Source organism: Neovison vison, chromosome 11 (genome assembly GCF_020171115.1).
Source record: "Neovison vison isolate M4711 chromosome 11, ASM_NN_V1, whole genome shotgun sequence".
NCBI classification, from domain to species: domain Eukaryota; kingdom Metazoa; phylum Chordata; class Mammalia; order Carnivora; family Mustelidae; genus Neogale; species Neogale vison.
The window spans coordinates 198,966,380-198,982,032 of NC_058101.1; the positions used below are offsets into that span (position 1 = coordinate 198,966,380).

Here is a 15,653-nt window from a genome sequence, read left to right on the forward strand (position 1 = left end):
GGCTGTGGCTCTTGTTGGGTAAACCATATCACTTGTGATGAACCTCGGTGGATGCTATTAGCATTTCGATGTGGTCATTACTGGGATTTACAAAATCCATTTCTAATAATCCAAATGCTCATACAGTTATGAAACAGTTAAAGAAAAGCACTATTTACAACTTCTGTTAGCAGCTCCCATCATTTGGGTTACTATGAAATGAAAACCATGATGAATATGACATCAGAAAAGATGAAAAATCCACACGTATGAATGAGTATGTAAGTCGTTCGTTGTGTTATGGATGCACAGGACTCTGGAGAGTGTGGCTGAGGCCAGGATGACGGTCCTGAGTGACAAGCTTTACACCAAGATAGCTGAGTTAGCGGAAAGGTGTGTAATCTAGTACAAGGAGCAGAGAGCTCCCCGTCGAATACGCATGGAAGGGGTTCCTGCGCAACGTTCCTTCCTGCAAGTGCGTGACTGACTTCGTGCACATGAGATGTCACAGACTTAGCCATGTTTCAAGAGGGATACACCAAACACAAGTTCACACTCTAGTCTGCGGCCAAGCATAGACCTCAATTTTTGGGCAAATGCAGCTTTTCTATTTATCCAAATTTGCCCGAAGATGACTGAAGACATTCCGTGGATTGACAAGGTGTTAACTAATCCCTCCTCCAGAAACTAAACCTCGTAATATCCTTCTTGGCCACCTAAATGGATGAGACCAACAAGACCACCATATAACAGCCCAACGTATAGACAAAGTAACTGTCAAACTGGGTTCTTACCTATAAAATATGAGAGGAGTATCGCCAGGAGCACGGAGACCCCTACAGCGCACAGGGCAGTACATTTCCAGCTACAGTACTTGGAAGACTTCTTGAATTTAAAAGCACTTCTTGATAGCGTGTTTCTAGGTAGTGGCCGAGTAGGCGGCGAATAAACAGAGCCAGATGCCATCGTGTATCCTGGGGTTGCAGTGCTGAACAGTGGCGTTGTCCCTGTTCCTGTTTTGAATAGGAAATGCCTGTGGAACAGAAGAATTATCATCAGAAGATACAGATATGCTAACATGTGGGAGACAGACACAGCTATCCACGAGCTCTTCCCCGTCTTCTGTCTCTCTCATTACCTCTATTTAAAAATATCAGAAATTAAGGAAATATCTTAACCAACTCATATTGGTGACTCTGATGACAGAAATTGACTTGTAAAGTACACAGAAGTATTGATGTGCACCGATTATTACTGTCCCTTCAAGTAGATGTCTTGAGATGCTCTGCAGTTATTCTAATCATACCATTTCTTGCCCAAAACCATTCAGGAACTTCCTTGTATGAACTGTACTAAGAACATAATCACATTCCGCTTAAGACAAATCACATCACCTTAAAGCTACACATTGTGTTTTACGACTACATGAGACCACATACTCGTATAAACATAAGGATGCATGATCATGTTGATGTTCTGCAGACAGATTTATTTTTCTGGTCCACGGAAACATTCTAGCCCCAGCCTGCTCTCCCACTAACAAGCACTATCAAGCTTGGCCACAGGCAGCTGGTCAGGTCTCAAGGGATGCAAACCGATTTTATTTTTAGCTTATGTCAAACATAACCAGGGAAGGGGGAGAAAGAGGAAGGAATCACAGAACACTTCTAAAACCAACCTAAATAAATGAAGGGGCCAGAGAAGCAGGTTTTAGATCAAATACAGAAACAGTCTCTAACAACTGAGCTGGATGGCAGTGGAGGAAAATGCCTCTAGAAGTTGTACGTTTTGAAAATGTATAAGCAGAAATTACATGATCACATGACAAGAGTGCTGTATAAGAAATTCTCCAGGAGGGGGCGCCTGGGTGGCTCAGTGGGTTAAAGCCTCTGCCTTCTGCTCAGGTCATGATCTCAGGATCCAGGGATCCAGCCCCACATCGGGCTCTCTGCTCAGCAGGGAGCCTGCTTCCTCCTCTCTCTCTGCCTGCCTCTCTGCCTACTTCTGATCTCTGTCTGTCAAATAAATAAATAACATCTTAAAAAAAAAAAAGAAAGAAATTCTCCAGGAACGACAGTTAATATAGATTCCTATTAACAATCAAAGTCCCCAAATTAAAGAAAAAAAGTACCATGTTTTTCATGGTTTATATTTCCTGTTATACCAGTAAGTTATTGTGAATTCACTGTGTGTCCTAACACGTATTATTATTTTCTCTAATAACATGTCCAGTGAAGTCAACAGACTGTTTTCTCTTACGTATTCAGGAGGTTATGGGTATTCCATATTGGAATATTCCACGACGGTACAACATTCCACTATGGAATATATATGGAATGTATGTATGTAATATATATAGAATATTCCACTATGGTACAATGCTGTTCTGTGAAAGATGACTATAGATGGTACATAGCTGAATATTTTAAAATTTTACTACCGATGTCCTTATTTTAATGTATTAAGAATACTGAATATATCAAATAACTTAAGGGCTTCACAGGGCAGAACTCGGAAGCTAGACTACCGAGGTTCAAATCCTGATTCACTGCTGACTATGCATATGTCCTTGGGGAAGTTACTTCATCTCTTTGTGTTCTGGTTTCTTAATCTGTAAAATGGAGACAGTAATAGCCTCTACCCTTCAGGTTTGCTGTGAGGCTTAAAGGAGTTCATATTTGCTGTCAAGTGCTTGGAATAAGGTAAGCACAGCAGCAGTGTTAGATAAATAAAAGAGTCAGACTCATGTGTTTATGTGCATTACTGCTTATGAATATTGTTGCGAGGGCTAATCAGGTCCTTAAGTCACAAAGAATCCATTTCTAGAAAAGTACTAAGTGACTAACTATGTTGCCGGAGTAGAAACAGTGTAAAAGTTATGAAAGTTTGCCTAACACAAGTACAGTGGGAAGAATTCTGGAGTAGAAATCAGACCTGAGTTTAAGTTCCTGGTTGATCATTTCCTACATACGTGACTTTAGGAAGCCTCAGTTTTGCTTTTCATCTGTAAAATGGAGCTAATGATTTGCTTATCTCACAGGGTTATAAACCCATTAATGTATCTAAAAATGCTTTGTCAGGGTGTGTGAGGGGCTCAGTCAGTTAAGCATCTGATGCCTTTGGCTCAGGTCATGATCTCCAGGTCTTGAGATTGAGCCCCCATTGGGCTCCCTGCTCAGTGGGGAGCCTGCTTCTCCCTCTGCCGCTCCCCCTGCTTGTGCTCTGTGTTAAATAAATAAATAAAATCTTAAAAAAAATACTGTGTCAAACACACAATTAGAAAGATGCAAATGATCAGTTGCTACTTCTATAAATTATACTAGTAACTGTACTGTGAGTCTCTTTTCCCATATGGAGGTACTTAGCAGGGCAAATTTTAAAGTTTATAGTCTGAACTAAATGTTACATTGGAAATAGCATTTTTAAAATCTCCTACCATATCCCTATTCAGCACGGTCATTAAGAATGTGGGCCCTGGATCGAGACTGGGTTGAAATCCAGACTTTACCTATAATGAGCTGGATGATATCTGGTGAATGACTCAAATTTTCTGCATCTTGGTTGTATCATCCATAAAATGGGACTATGAGTAGTAGCTACCATGTAGACAATTGTATGAGGATTCAATGGAAGTAACACACGCGCCGTGTTTCTATAGGACCTAACACAAGGTAAGGGCTCAACAAGCCTCAGCTATTTATCTTCCCAAAGTCACAGGCTGCGTATTCCAAAAGACCAAAAAGGATCATCTGGGGCCTTCAGCTTCCAATTCAATAGGTAACAACCTCTAAAAGCCAATGCTTGTAGAATGAATTCCCAGTTTTACAAACTTGATACAGGAAGTTCTATACATGGGCAGGGATTCCGGAGGAGAAGATGGATTGAAACAGACCAAGCAGGAAGCTGATCATTCAGACGAGCTGCGAGCAACCTCTTACTGTAAAGGACCGAACAGGAAACCCTGCAGCCTTTTCTGGCCATGCCCGCCCAGGACGGCAGCCATAGATCATACAGAAATGATCGTGTAGGGGCTGTATTCAAAGAAAACTATGCTGATGGACACTGAGATTTTAATTTCATAGAATTTTCGCATGTCATGAAGTCTTCTTTTTCTTTTTTCCCCAGTCAGTTAAAAGTATAAAAACCATCTCTAGTTCATCATCACCACAAAAACAGGTGCCAGGCTCGATTGACCTGTGAGTGACAGTGGGTCTCCTGATTGGAATTCTTACTTTTTTTTTTTTTTTTTTAAGGACTGTGCATGAAGCATGAGCAAGATGTTCAGGAGCCCAGAGGAAGAAATGGTTTCCTCGACGTCATTGGAAAGGATTTATCCAGGCAGTCTGGAGAAAGCATATGCACAGCTCTTGGGGAAGATGACAGTCCCAGGGACCGGACACAGACTGGTCACTCTCCGTCACACCCAGATCGTCACGCACGCTCTCTCTCTTCTAAGTGCTTCTTATAATCAGTTCTTATTTATCCACTTGCATGGGGGGCGGTTAAAGTTGTACAGTACTCTTTATTTATTTATATTTATTTATTTATTTGACAGAGAGCAAGATCACAAGTAGGCAGAGAGGCAGGCAGAGAGAGGGGAAAGGAATCAGGCTCCCTACTGAGCAGAGAGCCCGATGCGGGGCTCGATCCCAGGACCCTGGGATCATGACCTGAGCGGAAGGCAATGGTTTAACCCACTGTGCCACCCAGGCGCCCTGTACAGTACTCTTTAAAGTGAGTTTTTCCTCCTGAAATTCTCCCCGCTCAGCCCCCTCGGCTGTCTGTGCTCTACTTCACTTCTCTCAATTCCAGTGGAGGAGACAAAATGAGAAGCAGAAAGAGGTCGCGTCTCTAGCTGGTCTCCTACAGCCCCATCTACTGGGGTACAGCCATAATGTCGGGGAGAAATTCGAGGTGAGACGGAAGGGGTTACCCTCCAGACAAGGAGGGGAATCCTGCAGGAAGGGAGCTGATAAAACAGAGGCTTCAACAAGGCCCAGGGAGAGACGCCGGCCCCCCGCTTCATAGGCAGCATCTTGGGGAGCTGGCATCCCGAGAGGGATGAGGCTCTCTACTACTCCCACACCACGCATGGGGGTACAGAAATAGCAGAGAGCACTACCTGACAGTTACGGACAGAAACAAGCTGCATTTGAATAGCAAGCAGCATGGTGGCCCATGGCCAAAGGCAGATTCCATTCCCTTGCCTTAGTCTCTGGTACCATGAAGAACCCCTGGGGAAAAGCGGACATAGAGAGGATTTGGGATGTAACCAAAATGTGTGAAAGATACAAAATTTAAGAGATTAAAGGTTTGTCTTAGATTAGAAAAATCTCTCTACTTATTATCTAGGAGGAGGGAAACGGGGAGAGGTTGGATGAACACAGAAGATTCCCCATGTCTCAGAAACACGGGCCCGGCTCCTGGCTCCCCTGGTGCTGGAGAAGTGGAGACCACAGAGCGTGTCCGCAGAACCCGACGGAAACAGAAACCTGTACATTAAATGTCAGACAGAGGGACGCCTGGGTGGCGCAGTTGGTTGGACGACTGCCTTGGGCTCAGGGCGTGATCCTGGAGTCCCGGGATCGAGTCCCACATCAGGCTCCCAGCTCCATGGGGAGTCTGCTTCGCTCTCTGACCTTCTCCTCGCTCGTGCTCTCTCTCACTGTCTCTCTCTCTCAAATAAATAAATAAAATCTTTAAAAAAAAAAAAAATGTCAGACAGAGGCCTAAGGAGGCCTCTGGGTCCCAAAGACCAAATGGACAGGTTTGGAGGTGTTTCCTCCCCGAGATTTCGGCGTCTCAGCAACATTTGTAGGAAGGAGAATTACTACTGTGGCTTCAAGAGTAGCTTGGACATCGCAAAGTGTCCCACTGGGCCTGAAGAGGCCACACAGGTGGGGATGAAGGTTGTCCTGGCAGCAACGTGGCCATCAACAGTGAAGGAACAGATAGTTATGTGCGGACTCCACCACGATCAAACGAAGAAACAGACCAGCGGGCTCTGAAATTCCGCCATCTGAAAAGCATCCCACGAGTTTTCTGAGGAGAGAATGATTTTATCACCGAATTCACCATCCAGAAACGTCTTTCCCTGTGTCACTCCGGTCTCTCCGCGTCCTGTGACTCTCTGCCAGGTCATTCCAGCCTCAGGAACATGCTTCTCATGTATTTAAAAAAAAAAAAAAAAAATCCTGCCAAAATTACTATCAAAACCAGACGGTTTTGACCCGGCATCCACATGAGGTTTGGAGAAGAAAGGGAGAGATTTTCTTTACTTCTCAGACCGTATTTGGGAATGAAAAAAGCGAATCCTGGGAGAATATCCCCCATTGTATTTGGCAATAAAGCAGCAGCTTCTTTTTTAACACAGAGCACACGGGCGCAGGCTGATTCGGTTCTGATGTGTCTAATGATGCCCTGCGTGTCGCCTGCCTCCAGTCCCTCGGCTCTCGGGGCCGCCGTTTCACTCTGGTGATGAACTAGAGAGGCGCACTTGAAGACAGACTATCAGAGACTGAGATGAGGAAAATCAATTTCAAAGCCCCGAAGACGGCTGGTGCGGGAGGTCACTGAACACTAACCGTTGCTTTGTGGCTTCGCGATCTTGAGGGGGGGGTTCTATTGAACAACAACAACAACCAGCAGACGAGGGCTGGGGAAACTCGCCCGCCTTATCCCCCGCGTAGCCGCGCCACCGGCCCCGGAAACAATTACTCTGGATTCAGCACAATTAATAACTGCTCCTTTTCCTTCTGAAGTTGAAAGAGCTGTTTCTTTGTGGATCTGCCTTCAGGACCGACCAGCCTTTTCATTTCAGCTTCCGCCTTCTGTCCTGGCTTCTATGTCTCACCGAGCCTGGGAAGGAGCTTTCTACGGGTCATGCCACAAATTTAAAATTAGGAGGGACAGGACTGAATCCCTCCGTTCTTTCCTGCTGTCCCCATTCAGCCTTTTGGGTCACTGTTAGTAACTCTATCCTGCAGGTTTCGCTGAGGGGCTCAGGGGTAATTTTCAATTACTCTTCTGGCCTGCCTGTCCTGTGCAGTCCCCTACCCCCCCCCCACCCCCCTACCCCTCAGTCGTCCCCCGGAGAACCCTGCATTCTTTCTTTAATGGCCTGCCTGTCTTCCTTCCCTCCCTCTCTCCTTCCCTGCTTCCCACTCTCATTCCTTCCCTTCCCTTCCCCTCCCCTCCTTCCCTCTTCGTTCCTTCCTTCCTTCCCATCTCCCCGTCTTTTTCCTTCCCTTTCCCCTTTCCTTCCTGTCTGATTTTCTGTGGGGTTGAGAAGTTCTTCTGAGTTGTTACACTTCAACTTCCTCTTCCGAATCTATTTGGCAGAGGCAAAGGTGAGGCGAAAGTAACATTTTCATGTCATGTTTTCTACTCTCAGATGAAACGTCATGGTTTAAATGCTAGATCTGCACAGTATCCTGAACTACTTCTATACCTCCAGTCCGAATTCCTCCCTCCTCTGCTCTCAGGCCTCTGACCACTGCCTCTTGTCCTTTGTTTTGCTTTCTTCCCCCTATGTCTTCGCAGGGATGTTTCATTCTTTAGAAATTCTACACTTTTGATTGGTTTGTCTTTCAGAATAATAAACTATAAAACTTATGATCATGAAATTTTTAATGGCAAAATAATCAGATTTTTGAAGTAAATTTAAATGTCCTTTTATATATGATATGATATGATGTTATATGATACATCAACATACCAATGCTCATTTGGAAAGATCCTGACATCAAGTACAAAATTAAATAAGTTATAATATATAATTAAATTGTAAGCTCACACACACAAAAAACTGTAAGATTGCAAGTCACTAGGAAACAAATGGGTTCATACTAGTCTTTTGTTCAGAACATTAACATAATCATGTTATTCCTATAATATCAGGAGCACAGTTTCATAAGTTGCAAATTTCAGGGACCAAAATGAAAAGCATCCTTGGAAAATATACTGCGTTACTCAAAGCGGTTTGAGTCACTTCCTCAATGGAGCGCTATGAGAGAAAATAAGAGTCAAAAAGAAAGTGTGCAACCACTGAATGAAATTTTAATTAGATCAACTTCATAGCTGGCTGTCTTCATACAAAAGAGGTTTCTTTTCTTCAATATTTTATACAGTTTTAAAAACCTTTCTAGAGATTAGCAAACAGAGCAAATGACTAAAAAGAGCATCACAGTGTTTAGTGCTGTCCCTGTGGCATAGCGGAAACCTTTATTAGTGACCCATGAACACCTGGAATACTATTTCTTTTGTGTTTAATCTATTACGTCTTATGGGGGGAAAGACACTACGGCCCTGGAGATGTGACGGTTTTTCTTGCTCTTTTCAAATTCTTGGTTGAACAAAGAGAATGAGCTCCTTCAAACTTAACATGAACCCCCTACATCAAACGTCTTGATGTGTCCTGCTCTCGACTTACGTTTCTAGGCAAATTAATAAAACGTTTCCCTGGAACACAGACTGCTTCCTTCAAATGAGGGGCGCTCATTTCAAAGACGGTGTGCCAGTCAAAAGACTGACTGACGATATTTGGTCACATTGACAACCTTTTCAGAATCCAAAGTTCTGACTTAAGAGCTGAGGGAGTTTTGAGGGATAGGTTCCTTTTCCTTCAGGCAAAATACAACTTTCTGGATTTAAGAGGCTTATTAAAGGTCTCACAAGATTTCCTCAACATCAAACGACTCTTCTAAAATGACATTTTCAGATCTAAAGCAAATGAATCCCACACTCACGGATTAAATTTACCTGGAAATATATGAAGGCTAAAATTAACCACTGAGTTCAAAATAGTTTTAGTCACTTGATGATGCCAAAACAATGGGCAGGTTGCCTAGAATTCATTTTAAGATAAAAATTTGCAAAAACTGTCAAAATATATAAAATTTAACAGTTGTGCATTATCTTCCTTCCATATTGCTTATTACCACTTATTTAATTGCTTGTGGTCTATAATTAAGAACATACCGATTAAATACCATAGAAGTTGAAACAGCCTCCGGTATTTATCAGTATATATTTGAAAAACATGATATACCTAAATTGTGATAGTAACCACTATCCAAACCCTCTGAAAACTTCCAGATAACCTGTGGTTCATTATCACCGCCTTCCGGATTTTCACTACCAGATCCTGAATTTTAAGTTCCAAAGCCAACTGGATGATCTTTTAAATGTATATTTAGCACTGTGTTTATAACTAATTAAAAGACTGAAAGAGCAGTTTACTCAAATGATGTGCTTTCGCTAATAATGCAGGGAAATAAAAAAAAATACTAATGCAGCGAAATACAAAATTTCCGGCACCTATGAAACAAGAAAACTAAAGAAAGCAGAAGCCCAAACAGAAAATTACCTGTTCTTATTCAAGGTCGGGTTCCTGCTTGTTTTCTTGACTTCTTAGCAACTGATTCTCGATAGGTATCCAAAGCCATTTAGTACAGTTACTGACTGGGCTTCGATACCTGGCTATTTGGGAAAGAACTCTCCATCCGTTGAGGATGCCGGCCCTCGGAAGCTCTGGGAGAATGCAGAGGCTGTGGAGAATGCTCAGAAAGAAGCCCACCCACACTAGGCAGCAGAGGAAGGCTCTAAAAGGTGTTCGGCGTCTCCACTCTTTCACAAGAAAACATTGCAACCAGACTGATTGATGGGATCACAGGTTTTGGTAAGGCCTGGGGAGCTTAGGTAGCCACTGACAGAACGAAATCTACTAAGAGCCCATGCCCTACATTAGAGCAGTGGTCCTCAAACTTGGGCTCACATCAGAGTCCCTTGGAAGGCTTATTAAACCAGAAGATCTCAGTGGAACCCCCCAGCTGATACTGCCAGTCCAGAGACCACAGCTTGAGAACCACTACGGTAATGTGTTGGCGTACTGGGTTTTTAGCTTCAGTTTCACCCAAGACTCTCATCCAGATTCTCTAACAAATCAGAAAATCATTCAAAAGATTCCTGCTTATTAGAAAGTTATGGCTGGGAGCTCACCTCAAGGAGTCAACTTAGAACGAATGGAGTTTTTACAGTGGGAGGCTCAATCCACTTGACCTCACCATCAAACGGCTTAAAGATCTGTCCTTGTTCTACATCATTCCACTCTTAATTTTTTACTTCCCGAGCAGGGAGCCTGATGTGGAGCTCGATTCCAGGACCCTGGGATTGTGACGTAGGTTGAAGCATTTGCTTAACCAAATGAGCCACCCAGGTGCCACTACTTTCAAGTATCTATCATGTCTATTGGGCTTTATGTCTAAATGAGACACCAGCATCTGTTCTCTCTTGGTTCTTTGTCTCCTTCACTATCTGTATTTCCATGTGTCTATAAGACATTCACCAAAACACTATCTCACTCCACAAATCTCTTCTTTTGGGGTTTCTCTTTCTGTATTTCTTTGAACTTAATACTTGGGTGTATAAGCCATGGAGAAGTCTAGCTGATAACTCACCGTGGGTATTTACAACTTCCCAAAGGTTCCTTCCTACAGAAAATGCTATTTCTTTACCCTTAAACTTTCTGGCTAGAATTGTTTTTATACATTCTTCTTTCCTCTATAATCTTGGCTTCAATTTACAACCTATATTAAAATTCATAGGAGGAAAAAAGCTATCTCTCATCCTTCTCTTTATCTGTTAAGAGAGACTTCTGGAAAACTTGGTTATAAATATTTTTAAGGCACCAAACACACATACATGCACACACGTAAACATAACCTCTTTACCCCTTTACACATCTGTTATACTGAGGAGAAGGGAAAGAAATAGAAATATTTCCTGCACAAATGCCTTCTCCTTCACTTTTCTCCTTCTCTGAAGCTGCTGAGGACCAGGAGTGACAATCAAGGTGGCATTCTTAGTACTGGCCAGAGTGAAGGCACCCTCATACCCCAACACCCCAACCAAGGTTGTAAACCCGGCAGCTTCAGATCGACAAGAGAACAGGATGAAAAAAAAAAAAAAAACAAACAGAGCTACCCTATGACCCTGTAATTGCACTACTGGGTATTTACCCCAAAGATAGAGATGTAGTGAAAAGAAGGGCTATATATACCCCAATGTTCATAGCAGCAATAGCCACAATTGCCTAACTATGGAAAGATCCAAGATGCCCTTCAACTGACAAATGGATAAAGAAGATATGGTCCATATATACAATGGAATATTACGCAGCCATCAGAAAGGATGAATACCCAACTTTTGTATCACATGGACGGGATTGGAGGAGATTATGCTGAGTGAAATAAGTCGAGCAGAGAGAGTCAATTATCATATGGTTTCACTTACCTGTGGAGCATAAGGAATAACACAGAGGACAATAGGAGACAGAAAGGAAAAGTGAATTGGGGGAAATCAGAAGGGTAGGTGAAGCATGAGAGACTACGGACTCTGAGAAACAGACTGAGGGTTTTGGAGGGGAGGGGGGTGGGAGGATGGGTGAGCCTGGTGGTGGGTGTTATGGAGGGCACATATTGCATGGAGCCCTGGGTGTGGTGCATAAACAATGAAACTTGGAACACTGAAAAAAATAAAATAAAAAAAATAAAGTTCATGCATAGAAAAAAAAATCCTCTTATTAAGGTTCAGAGGGAGAATTCTAGCATACTTGAAACAAAACAAAACAAAACAACCACCCATACCGAAGCCTATTAGAGTTAAAGACAAAGTTTTTTCTCTTATTCTTTCGATATTATTTTCGAACATTTTTTCAAGGGTGGGAGCAGGGGAACTGAGAAGAATACTCACCCAGATGAGGAAAGTATAAAGTACTTAGAGGACTAGGTTTTAATTCACTTCAATTAAATTTAATTTATTTAATTACTTCAATACTACTGTGGTTACAATAGTAGTCAACAAAAGCTGTAACTAAAAATAAAAACTAGCAAACGGGGTTTCAAAACTTAGGGGCTTGCGTCAAGGATTGATATAAAGGGAAACAGTTAAGAAGTAATAAAACTTACTCAGAGTGAGCCAATAATAGACAGAACTTTAGTATTTTTCTTTTTTGTGCTTTGATGATTTAATCTCTGATAATTTTGAAATGGGCAAGTCCAAACACAGGTATATGTGCATGTGTGTGTAAATTTTGTAAGAATTGGCCAGGGTTGGTTCAAAATGGATTAATTATTTTGCCTTTAATATAAAGGTACTATTACTATAAACAATTGAAAATGGTTTATAGTAAGTAATATACTATGCATCCCTGAATTGTAAAAAGAGAATGTTTTTAGAGCCCTACTGATTAAAATGCCTTTTCTTTTATTACCTCTAAATTAATTATGATATGCATTTTAAAGAAAAATATTTTAAATAAGAAAATTATATACCCCCAAGTGAGTAATCAACATTAGAATATAAATTATATATTTTGATGTGCAAACAAAAGAACAAATATGTAATGATTCTAGCTGTGACACAGTGAGTTGGTAAGACTGATAAACTACTTCTTCATGCTGATAGCATGTTGTGGTCTCAAATCTATTACACTTTTGAATTGATGTGCTATTATCTTTGGACAACTTTCACACCAGGAGGTGATCCCAGCAAGAAAAATGTCTTAAATGAAAAGCTTATAAACAAGATACATTTCACTGCTGTTACCTGAATTAATATGAGCTATTAGTGGTTGTACAAAACAGTGCTTTGAGACAAAATCTGTTTTTTATATTTTACCAAAAAATTCCACAGTACAAATGTATGAATAATTATAGATTTTAGCAATTGCCACTGTATCAATTTGCAATTATACTGTATACACAAACATGCTTATGGAAAGTATACAGCATCGATCTCTGAAAACTGGGAAGAAAAATTCTAGAGTACTCATGTGATCTGTGGGAAGAGCATTTTAGTGAATTCGTATTTATTTTTCAGTATTAGGTGAGAAACTTAATACAATATAAAATTTATATATAACCACAGCTTTATAGAAATATATAGGATTAAAATAGGAAGCAAATTATTTTTATTAAGACTTATGTAAACACAGATAAATCTATAATCAAGCACTAAATCATGTTACAGAGTTTGGGAGGATTAGGAATGGAACAACAGGTTAAATACGCAGATTTTTTCTTTTTTTTTTTCCTTTTACCATTACCAAGAAGGCTAAAATAGGTTTTGTTTCAAATTTTAGTTATTATAATGGTGTGGTCATAGCATCAAATGCACAAATCTATATCAGATATTTTCCTACATGTTTTAAGATTATCAATTACAGCTACTGTTGGCATTTGCATACTAAATATGTTAAAATTAAAATGGGAATAAAAAGAACGCCTTAAAATTCCTATGTGCTATTTGAACAAGATTTTAATTATTAATTCATTTAATTATTGATGGCCAACTATGCTTAGAACAGCTCAGAATTTCTAAATAAGTTTGAGAAGGAAGTATGATCTAGATAAAGACAAGAATTTCAAGTGTAGATGTAAGTTTACAAAGAATAGAAGAATTATAGGATTGTAGGAGATACTGAAGATGTACCTTAGTCAATCACATATTAGTGAACTGTAAGTAGCTAAGAAGACAAAACATAAAGCAACCAGTCCAAAGAGAGGAAGGCAATTTAAATAAACCTTAATGGGCACCTATTTACTCTGCACAAGGAAACTATTCTGATTTTGACTTCACAAAATCCCCACTCTGTGTGTGGTGTGTGTAATAAAATTTCCTTTTTTAAGATGAGGAAACTGAGCCTTAATTTGTCAGAATTTATATAGAGGCAAGGGTAGGTCTTTTGGGCCCTAAAATTTGTGTTCTTAACCAGTTCATTATACAGTAGTATTTTCTAGATGAGATATGTATCTTAACTCACATATAAAACACACCTCCGTTTGGACTGATCTCCTGTCTAAAGAATAAGAAACATACTAAGCTTTAATACTATGTAGTACTGTGACCATCGTGAAAGCTGCTTTCAGTCCTTCTGTGGGAAAGTCACGGATGTCTGTGAGGGATTCCCTGAGAGAAGGATGAGCTCACCGAGTAGACGAGTAGAGAGCAACACTCTCACCTTCTAACTTCTGCGCCTGTTTGTGATTAACTAAATACAAGACTCTTCCCAATACTTTGGGCTGAGCTGCGCGGTGATTCTGAAAATCTTTTTTAACCACATCAAGGTTCGCCAGCTAGCTCATGGCAAAGTACCCGAAAGAGTTATAGACCTTAAAAGTGAGTTAAATGTATAGAAAGGAGAAGGGTCCAAATTTGATGACCTTTTCTGGGGGGACAAGGGGCTGTCAACAGCATGCTACCAAGAACATATTTTTGAAAAAATTATTAATCTGTCCCTTCAAGTAAAGTAGTATTCAAGCACAAGGAAGGAAGTACTGCTTCTTTAAAGAAACTCTTAGTTCAGACAGGATTTTTTAAAACTCACATTTGGAAATATTCCCATCAATATATTATTTGGTTGCCAAGAACAATGATTGCCATCTATAACAATTTTTAATTTTCTAAGCTGCTTAAACGTCTGCAAAACATGGTATGTTAGTGAGTTTGGTCCTTGTTTATTTAAAGATGTGCAAATGGAACAACTTCTAATTAGTTTGCTAGAACATCAGAGACATTAGTCAAGTTTCAGCAGACACTGGATGATCCTACTTGTGTGGAATCTAAAAAACGTCCAACTCCTAGAACCAGAGAGCAATGTGGTGGTTGCCAGGGGGTGCTTAGGGATGGGGGAATTGGAGAGATGTTTGTCAAAGGGTACAAACTTCTAGTTAAAAGATGAGTAAGTGCTGGTGATCTAATGTACAGCCAGGTGAGTACAGTTATTAACATTATATTGGATACCTGAAATTTGCTGAGAGGACACCTTGAGTACTCCCCCCACCCACAAGCTACACCCAGGTGAGGGGATGGATATATTAATTATTTTACAATGTGTGTGTGTGTGTATATATACATATTTCTGTGTATATATATATATATATAAAACATATAGTGTATATATATATTTTAATGTTCAGGTTCAATGTTATACCTTAAAAAATCAAACTGTGCAATCTAAATTGTATATATTTTTATTTGTTAAAAGGAAGTTCATATAGTTGTTAGGTCAAAAATGTTTATGTATAGTTAATATTTGACATGTAATTGTCTCATAAATATATACTTATTAAATATTTATTAAACAAAATTAAGTGACAGACTGGAAGAAAATCAAATTATTTAGAAATGCTATTTTATTTCATCCTTTCAAATTTAAGTTTTATATACATATGATAACTTGCATAAGATTAGTACGTTGCTACAGCTGTACAATTAATAACTGAATAAATACATGTATTTTGGGGTTGAGTGCTTTTATTTTCTTTCATATGTAATTAACAAAATGGAGCCACTATAAGAAGGAAAGGAATTAATTTAGAATCTGGGATCTAGCTGAGTTCTGCCAGTGACTAGTTACGTGACCTTGGGCAGATTACTAAAATCTCAGTGGGCTCTAAAAGAAGGTAAGATCGGGTAATTGCCAAAATTTACTCCAACTGTGAATTTGTTTTGGAATGTAGTCCATATATTTCTCAAAAGTGGTCGCCACTTCTCCCCGTCCTCTGTCACAACCTTGAGTTTTTCACACTGGTACATTGTAAGACATTCATAAATACCCACTAAATGAGGGAAAGCATTCAGGATCCATTTTGTGAAATATCACTATCCCACCA

The 15,653-nt window shown here is 40.2% G+C and overlaps 1 protein-coding gene across 10 annotated transcripts in view; it reads right to left on the reverse strand.

Moving 5' to 3' along the window:
* TENM3 (teneurin transmembrane protein 3) overlaps nucleotides 1–15,653 on the reverse strand; it is a 692,983-nt gene that overhangs the window by 157,707 nt on the left and 519,623 nt on the right. For all 10 annotated transcript variants that reach the window (XM_044225666.1, XM_044225665.1, XM_044225674.1 and 7 more), the window contains one exon: nucleotides 774–1,012. In XM_044225666.1, the coding sequence (XP_044081601.1) occupies nucleotides 774–1,012 (239 nt within the window). The remainder of the gene's footprint in view (nucleotides 1–773; nucleotides 1,013–15,653) is intronic.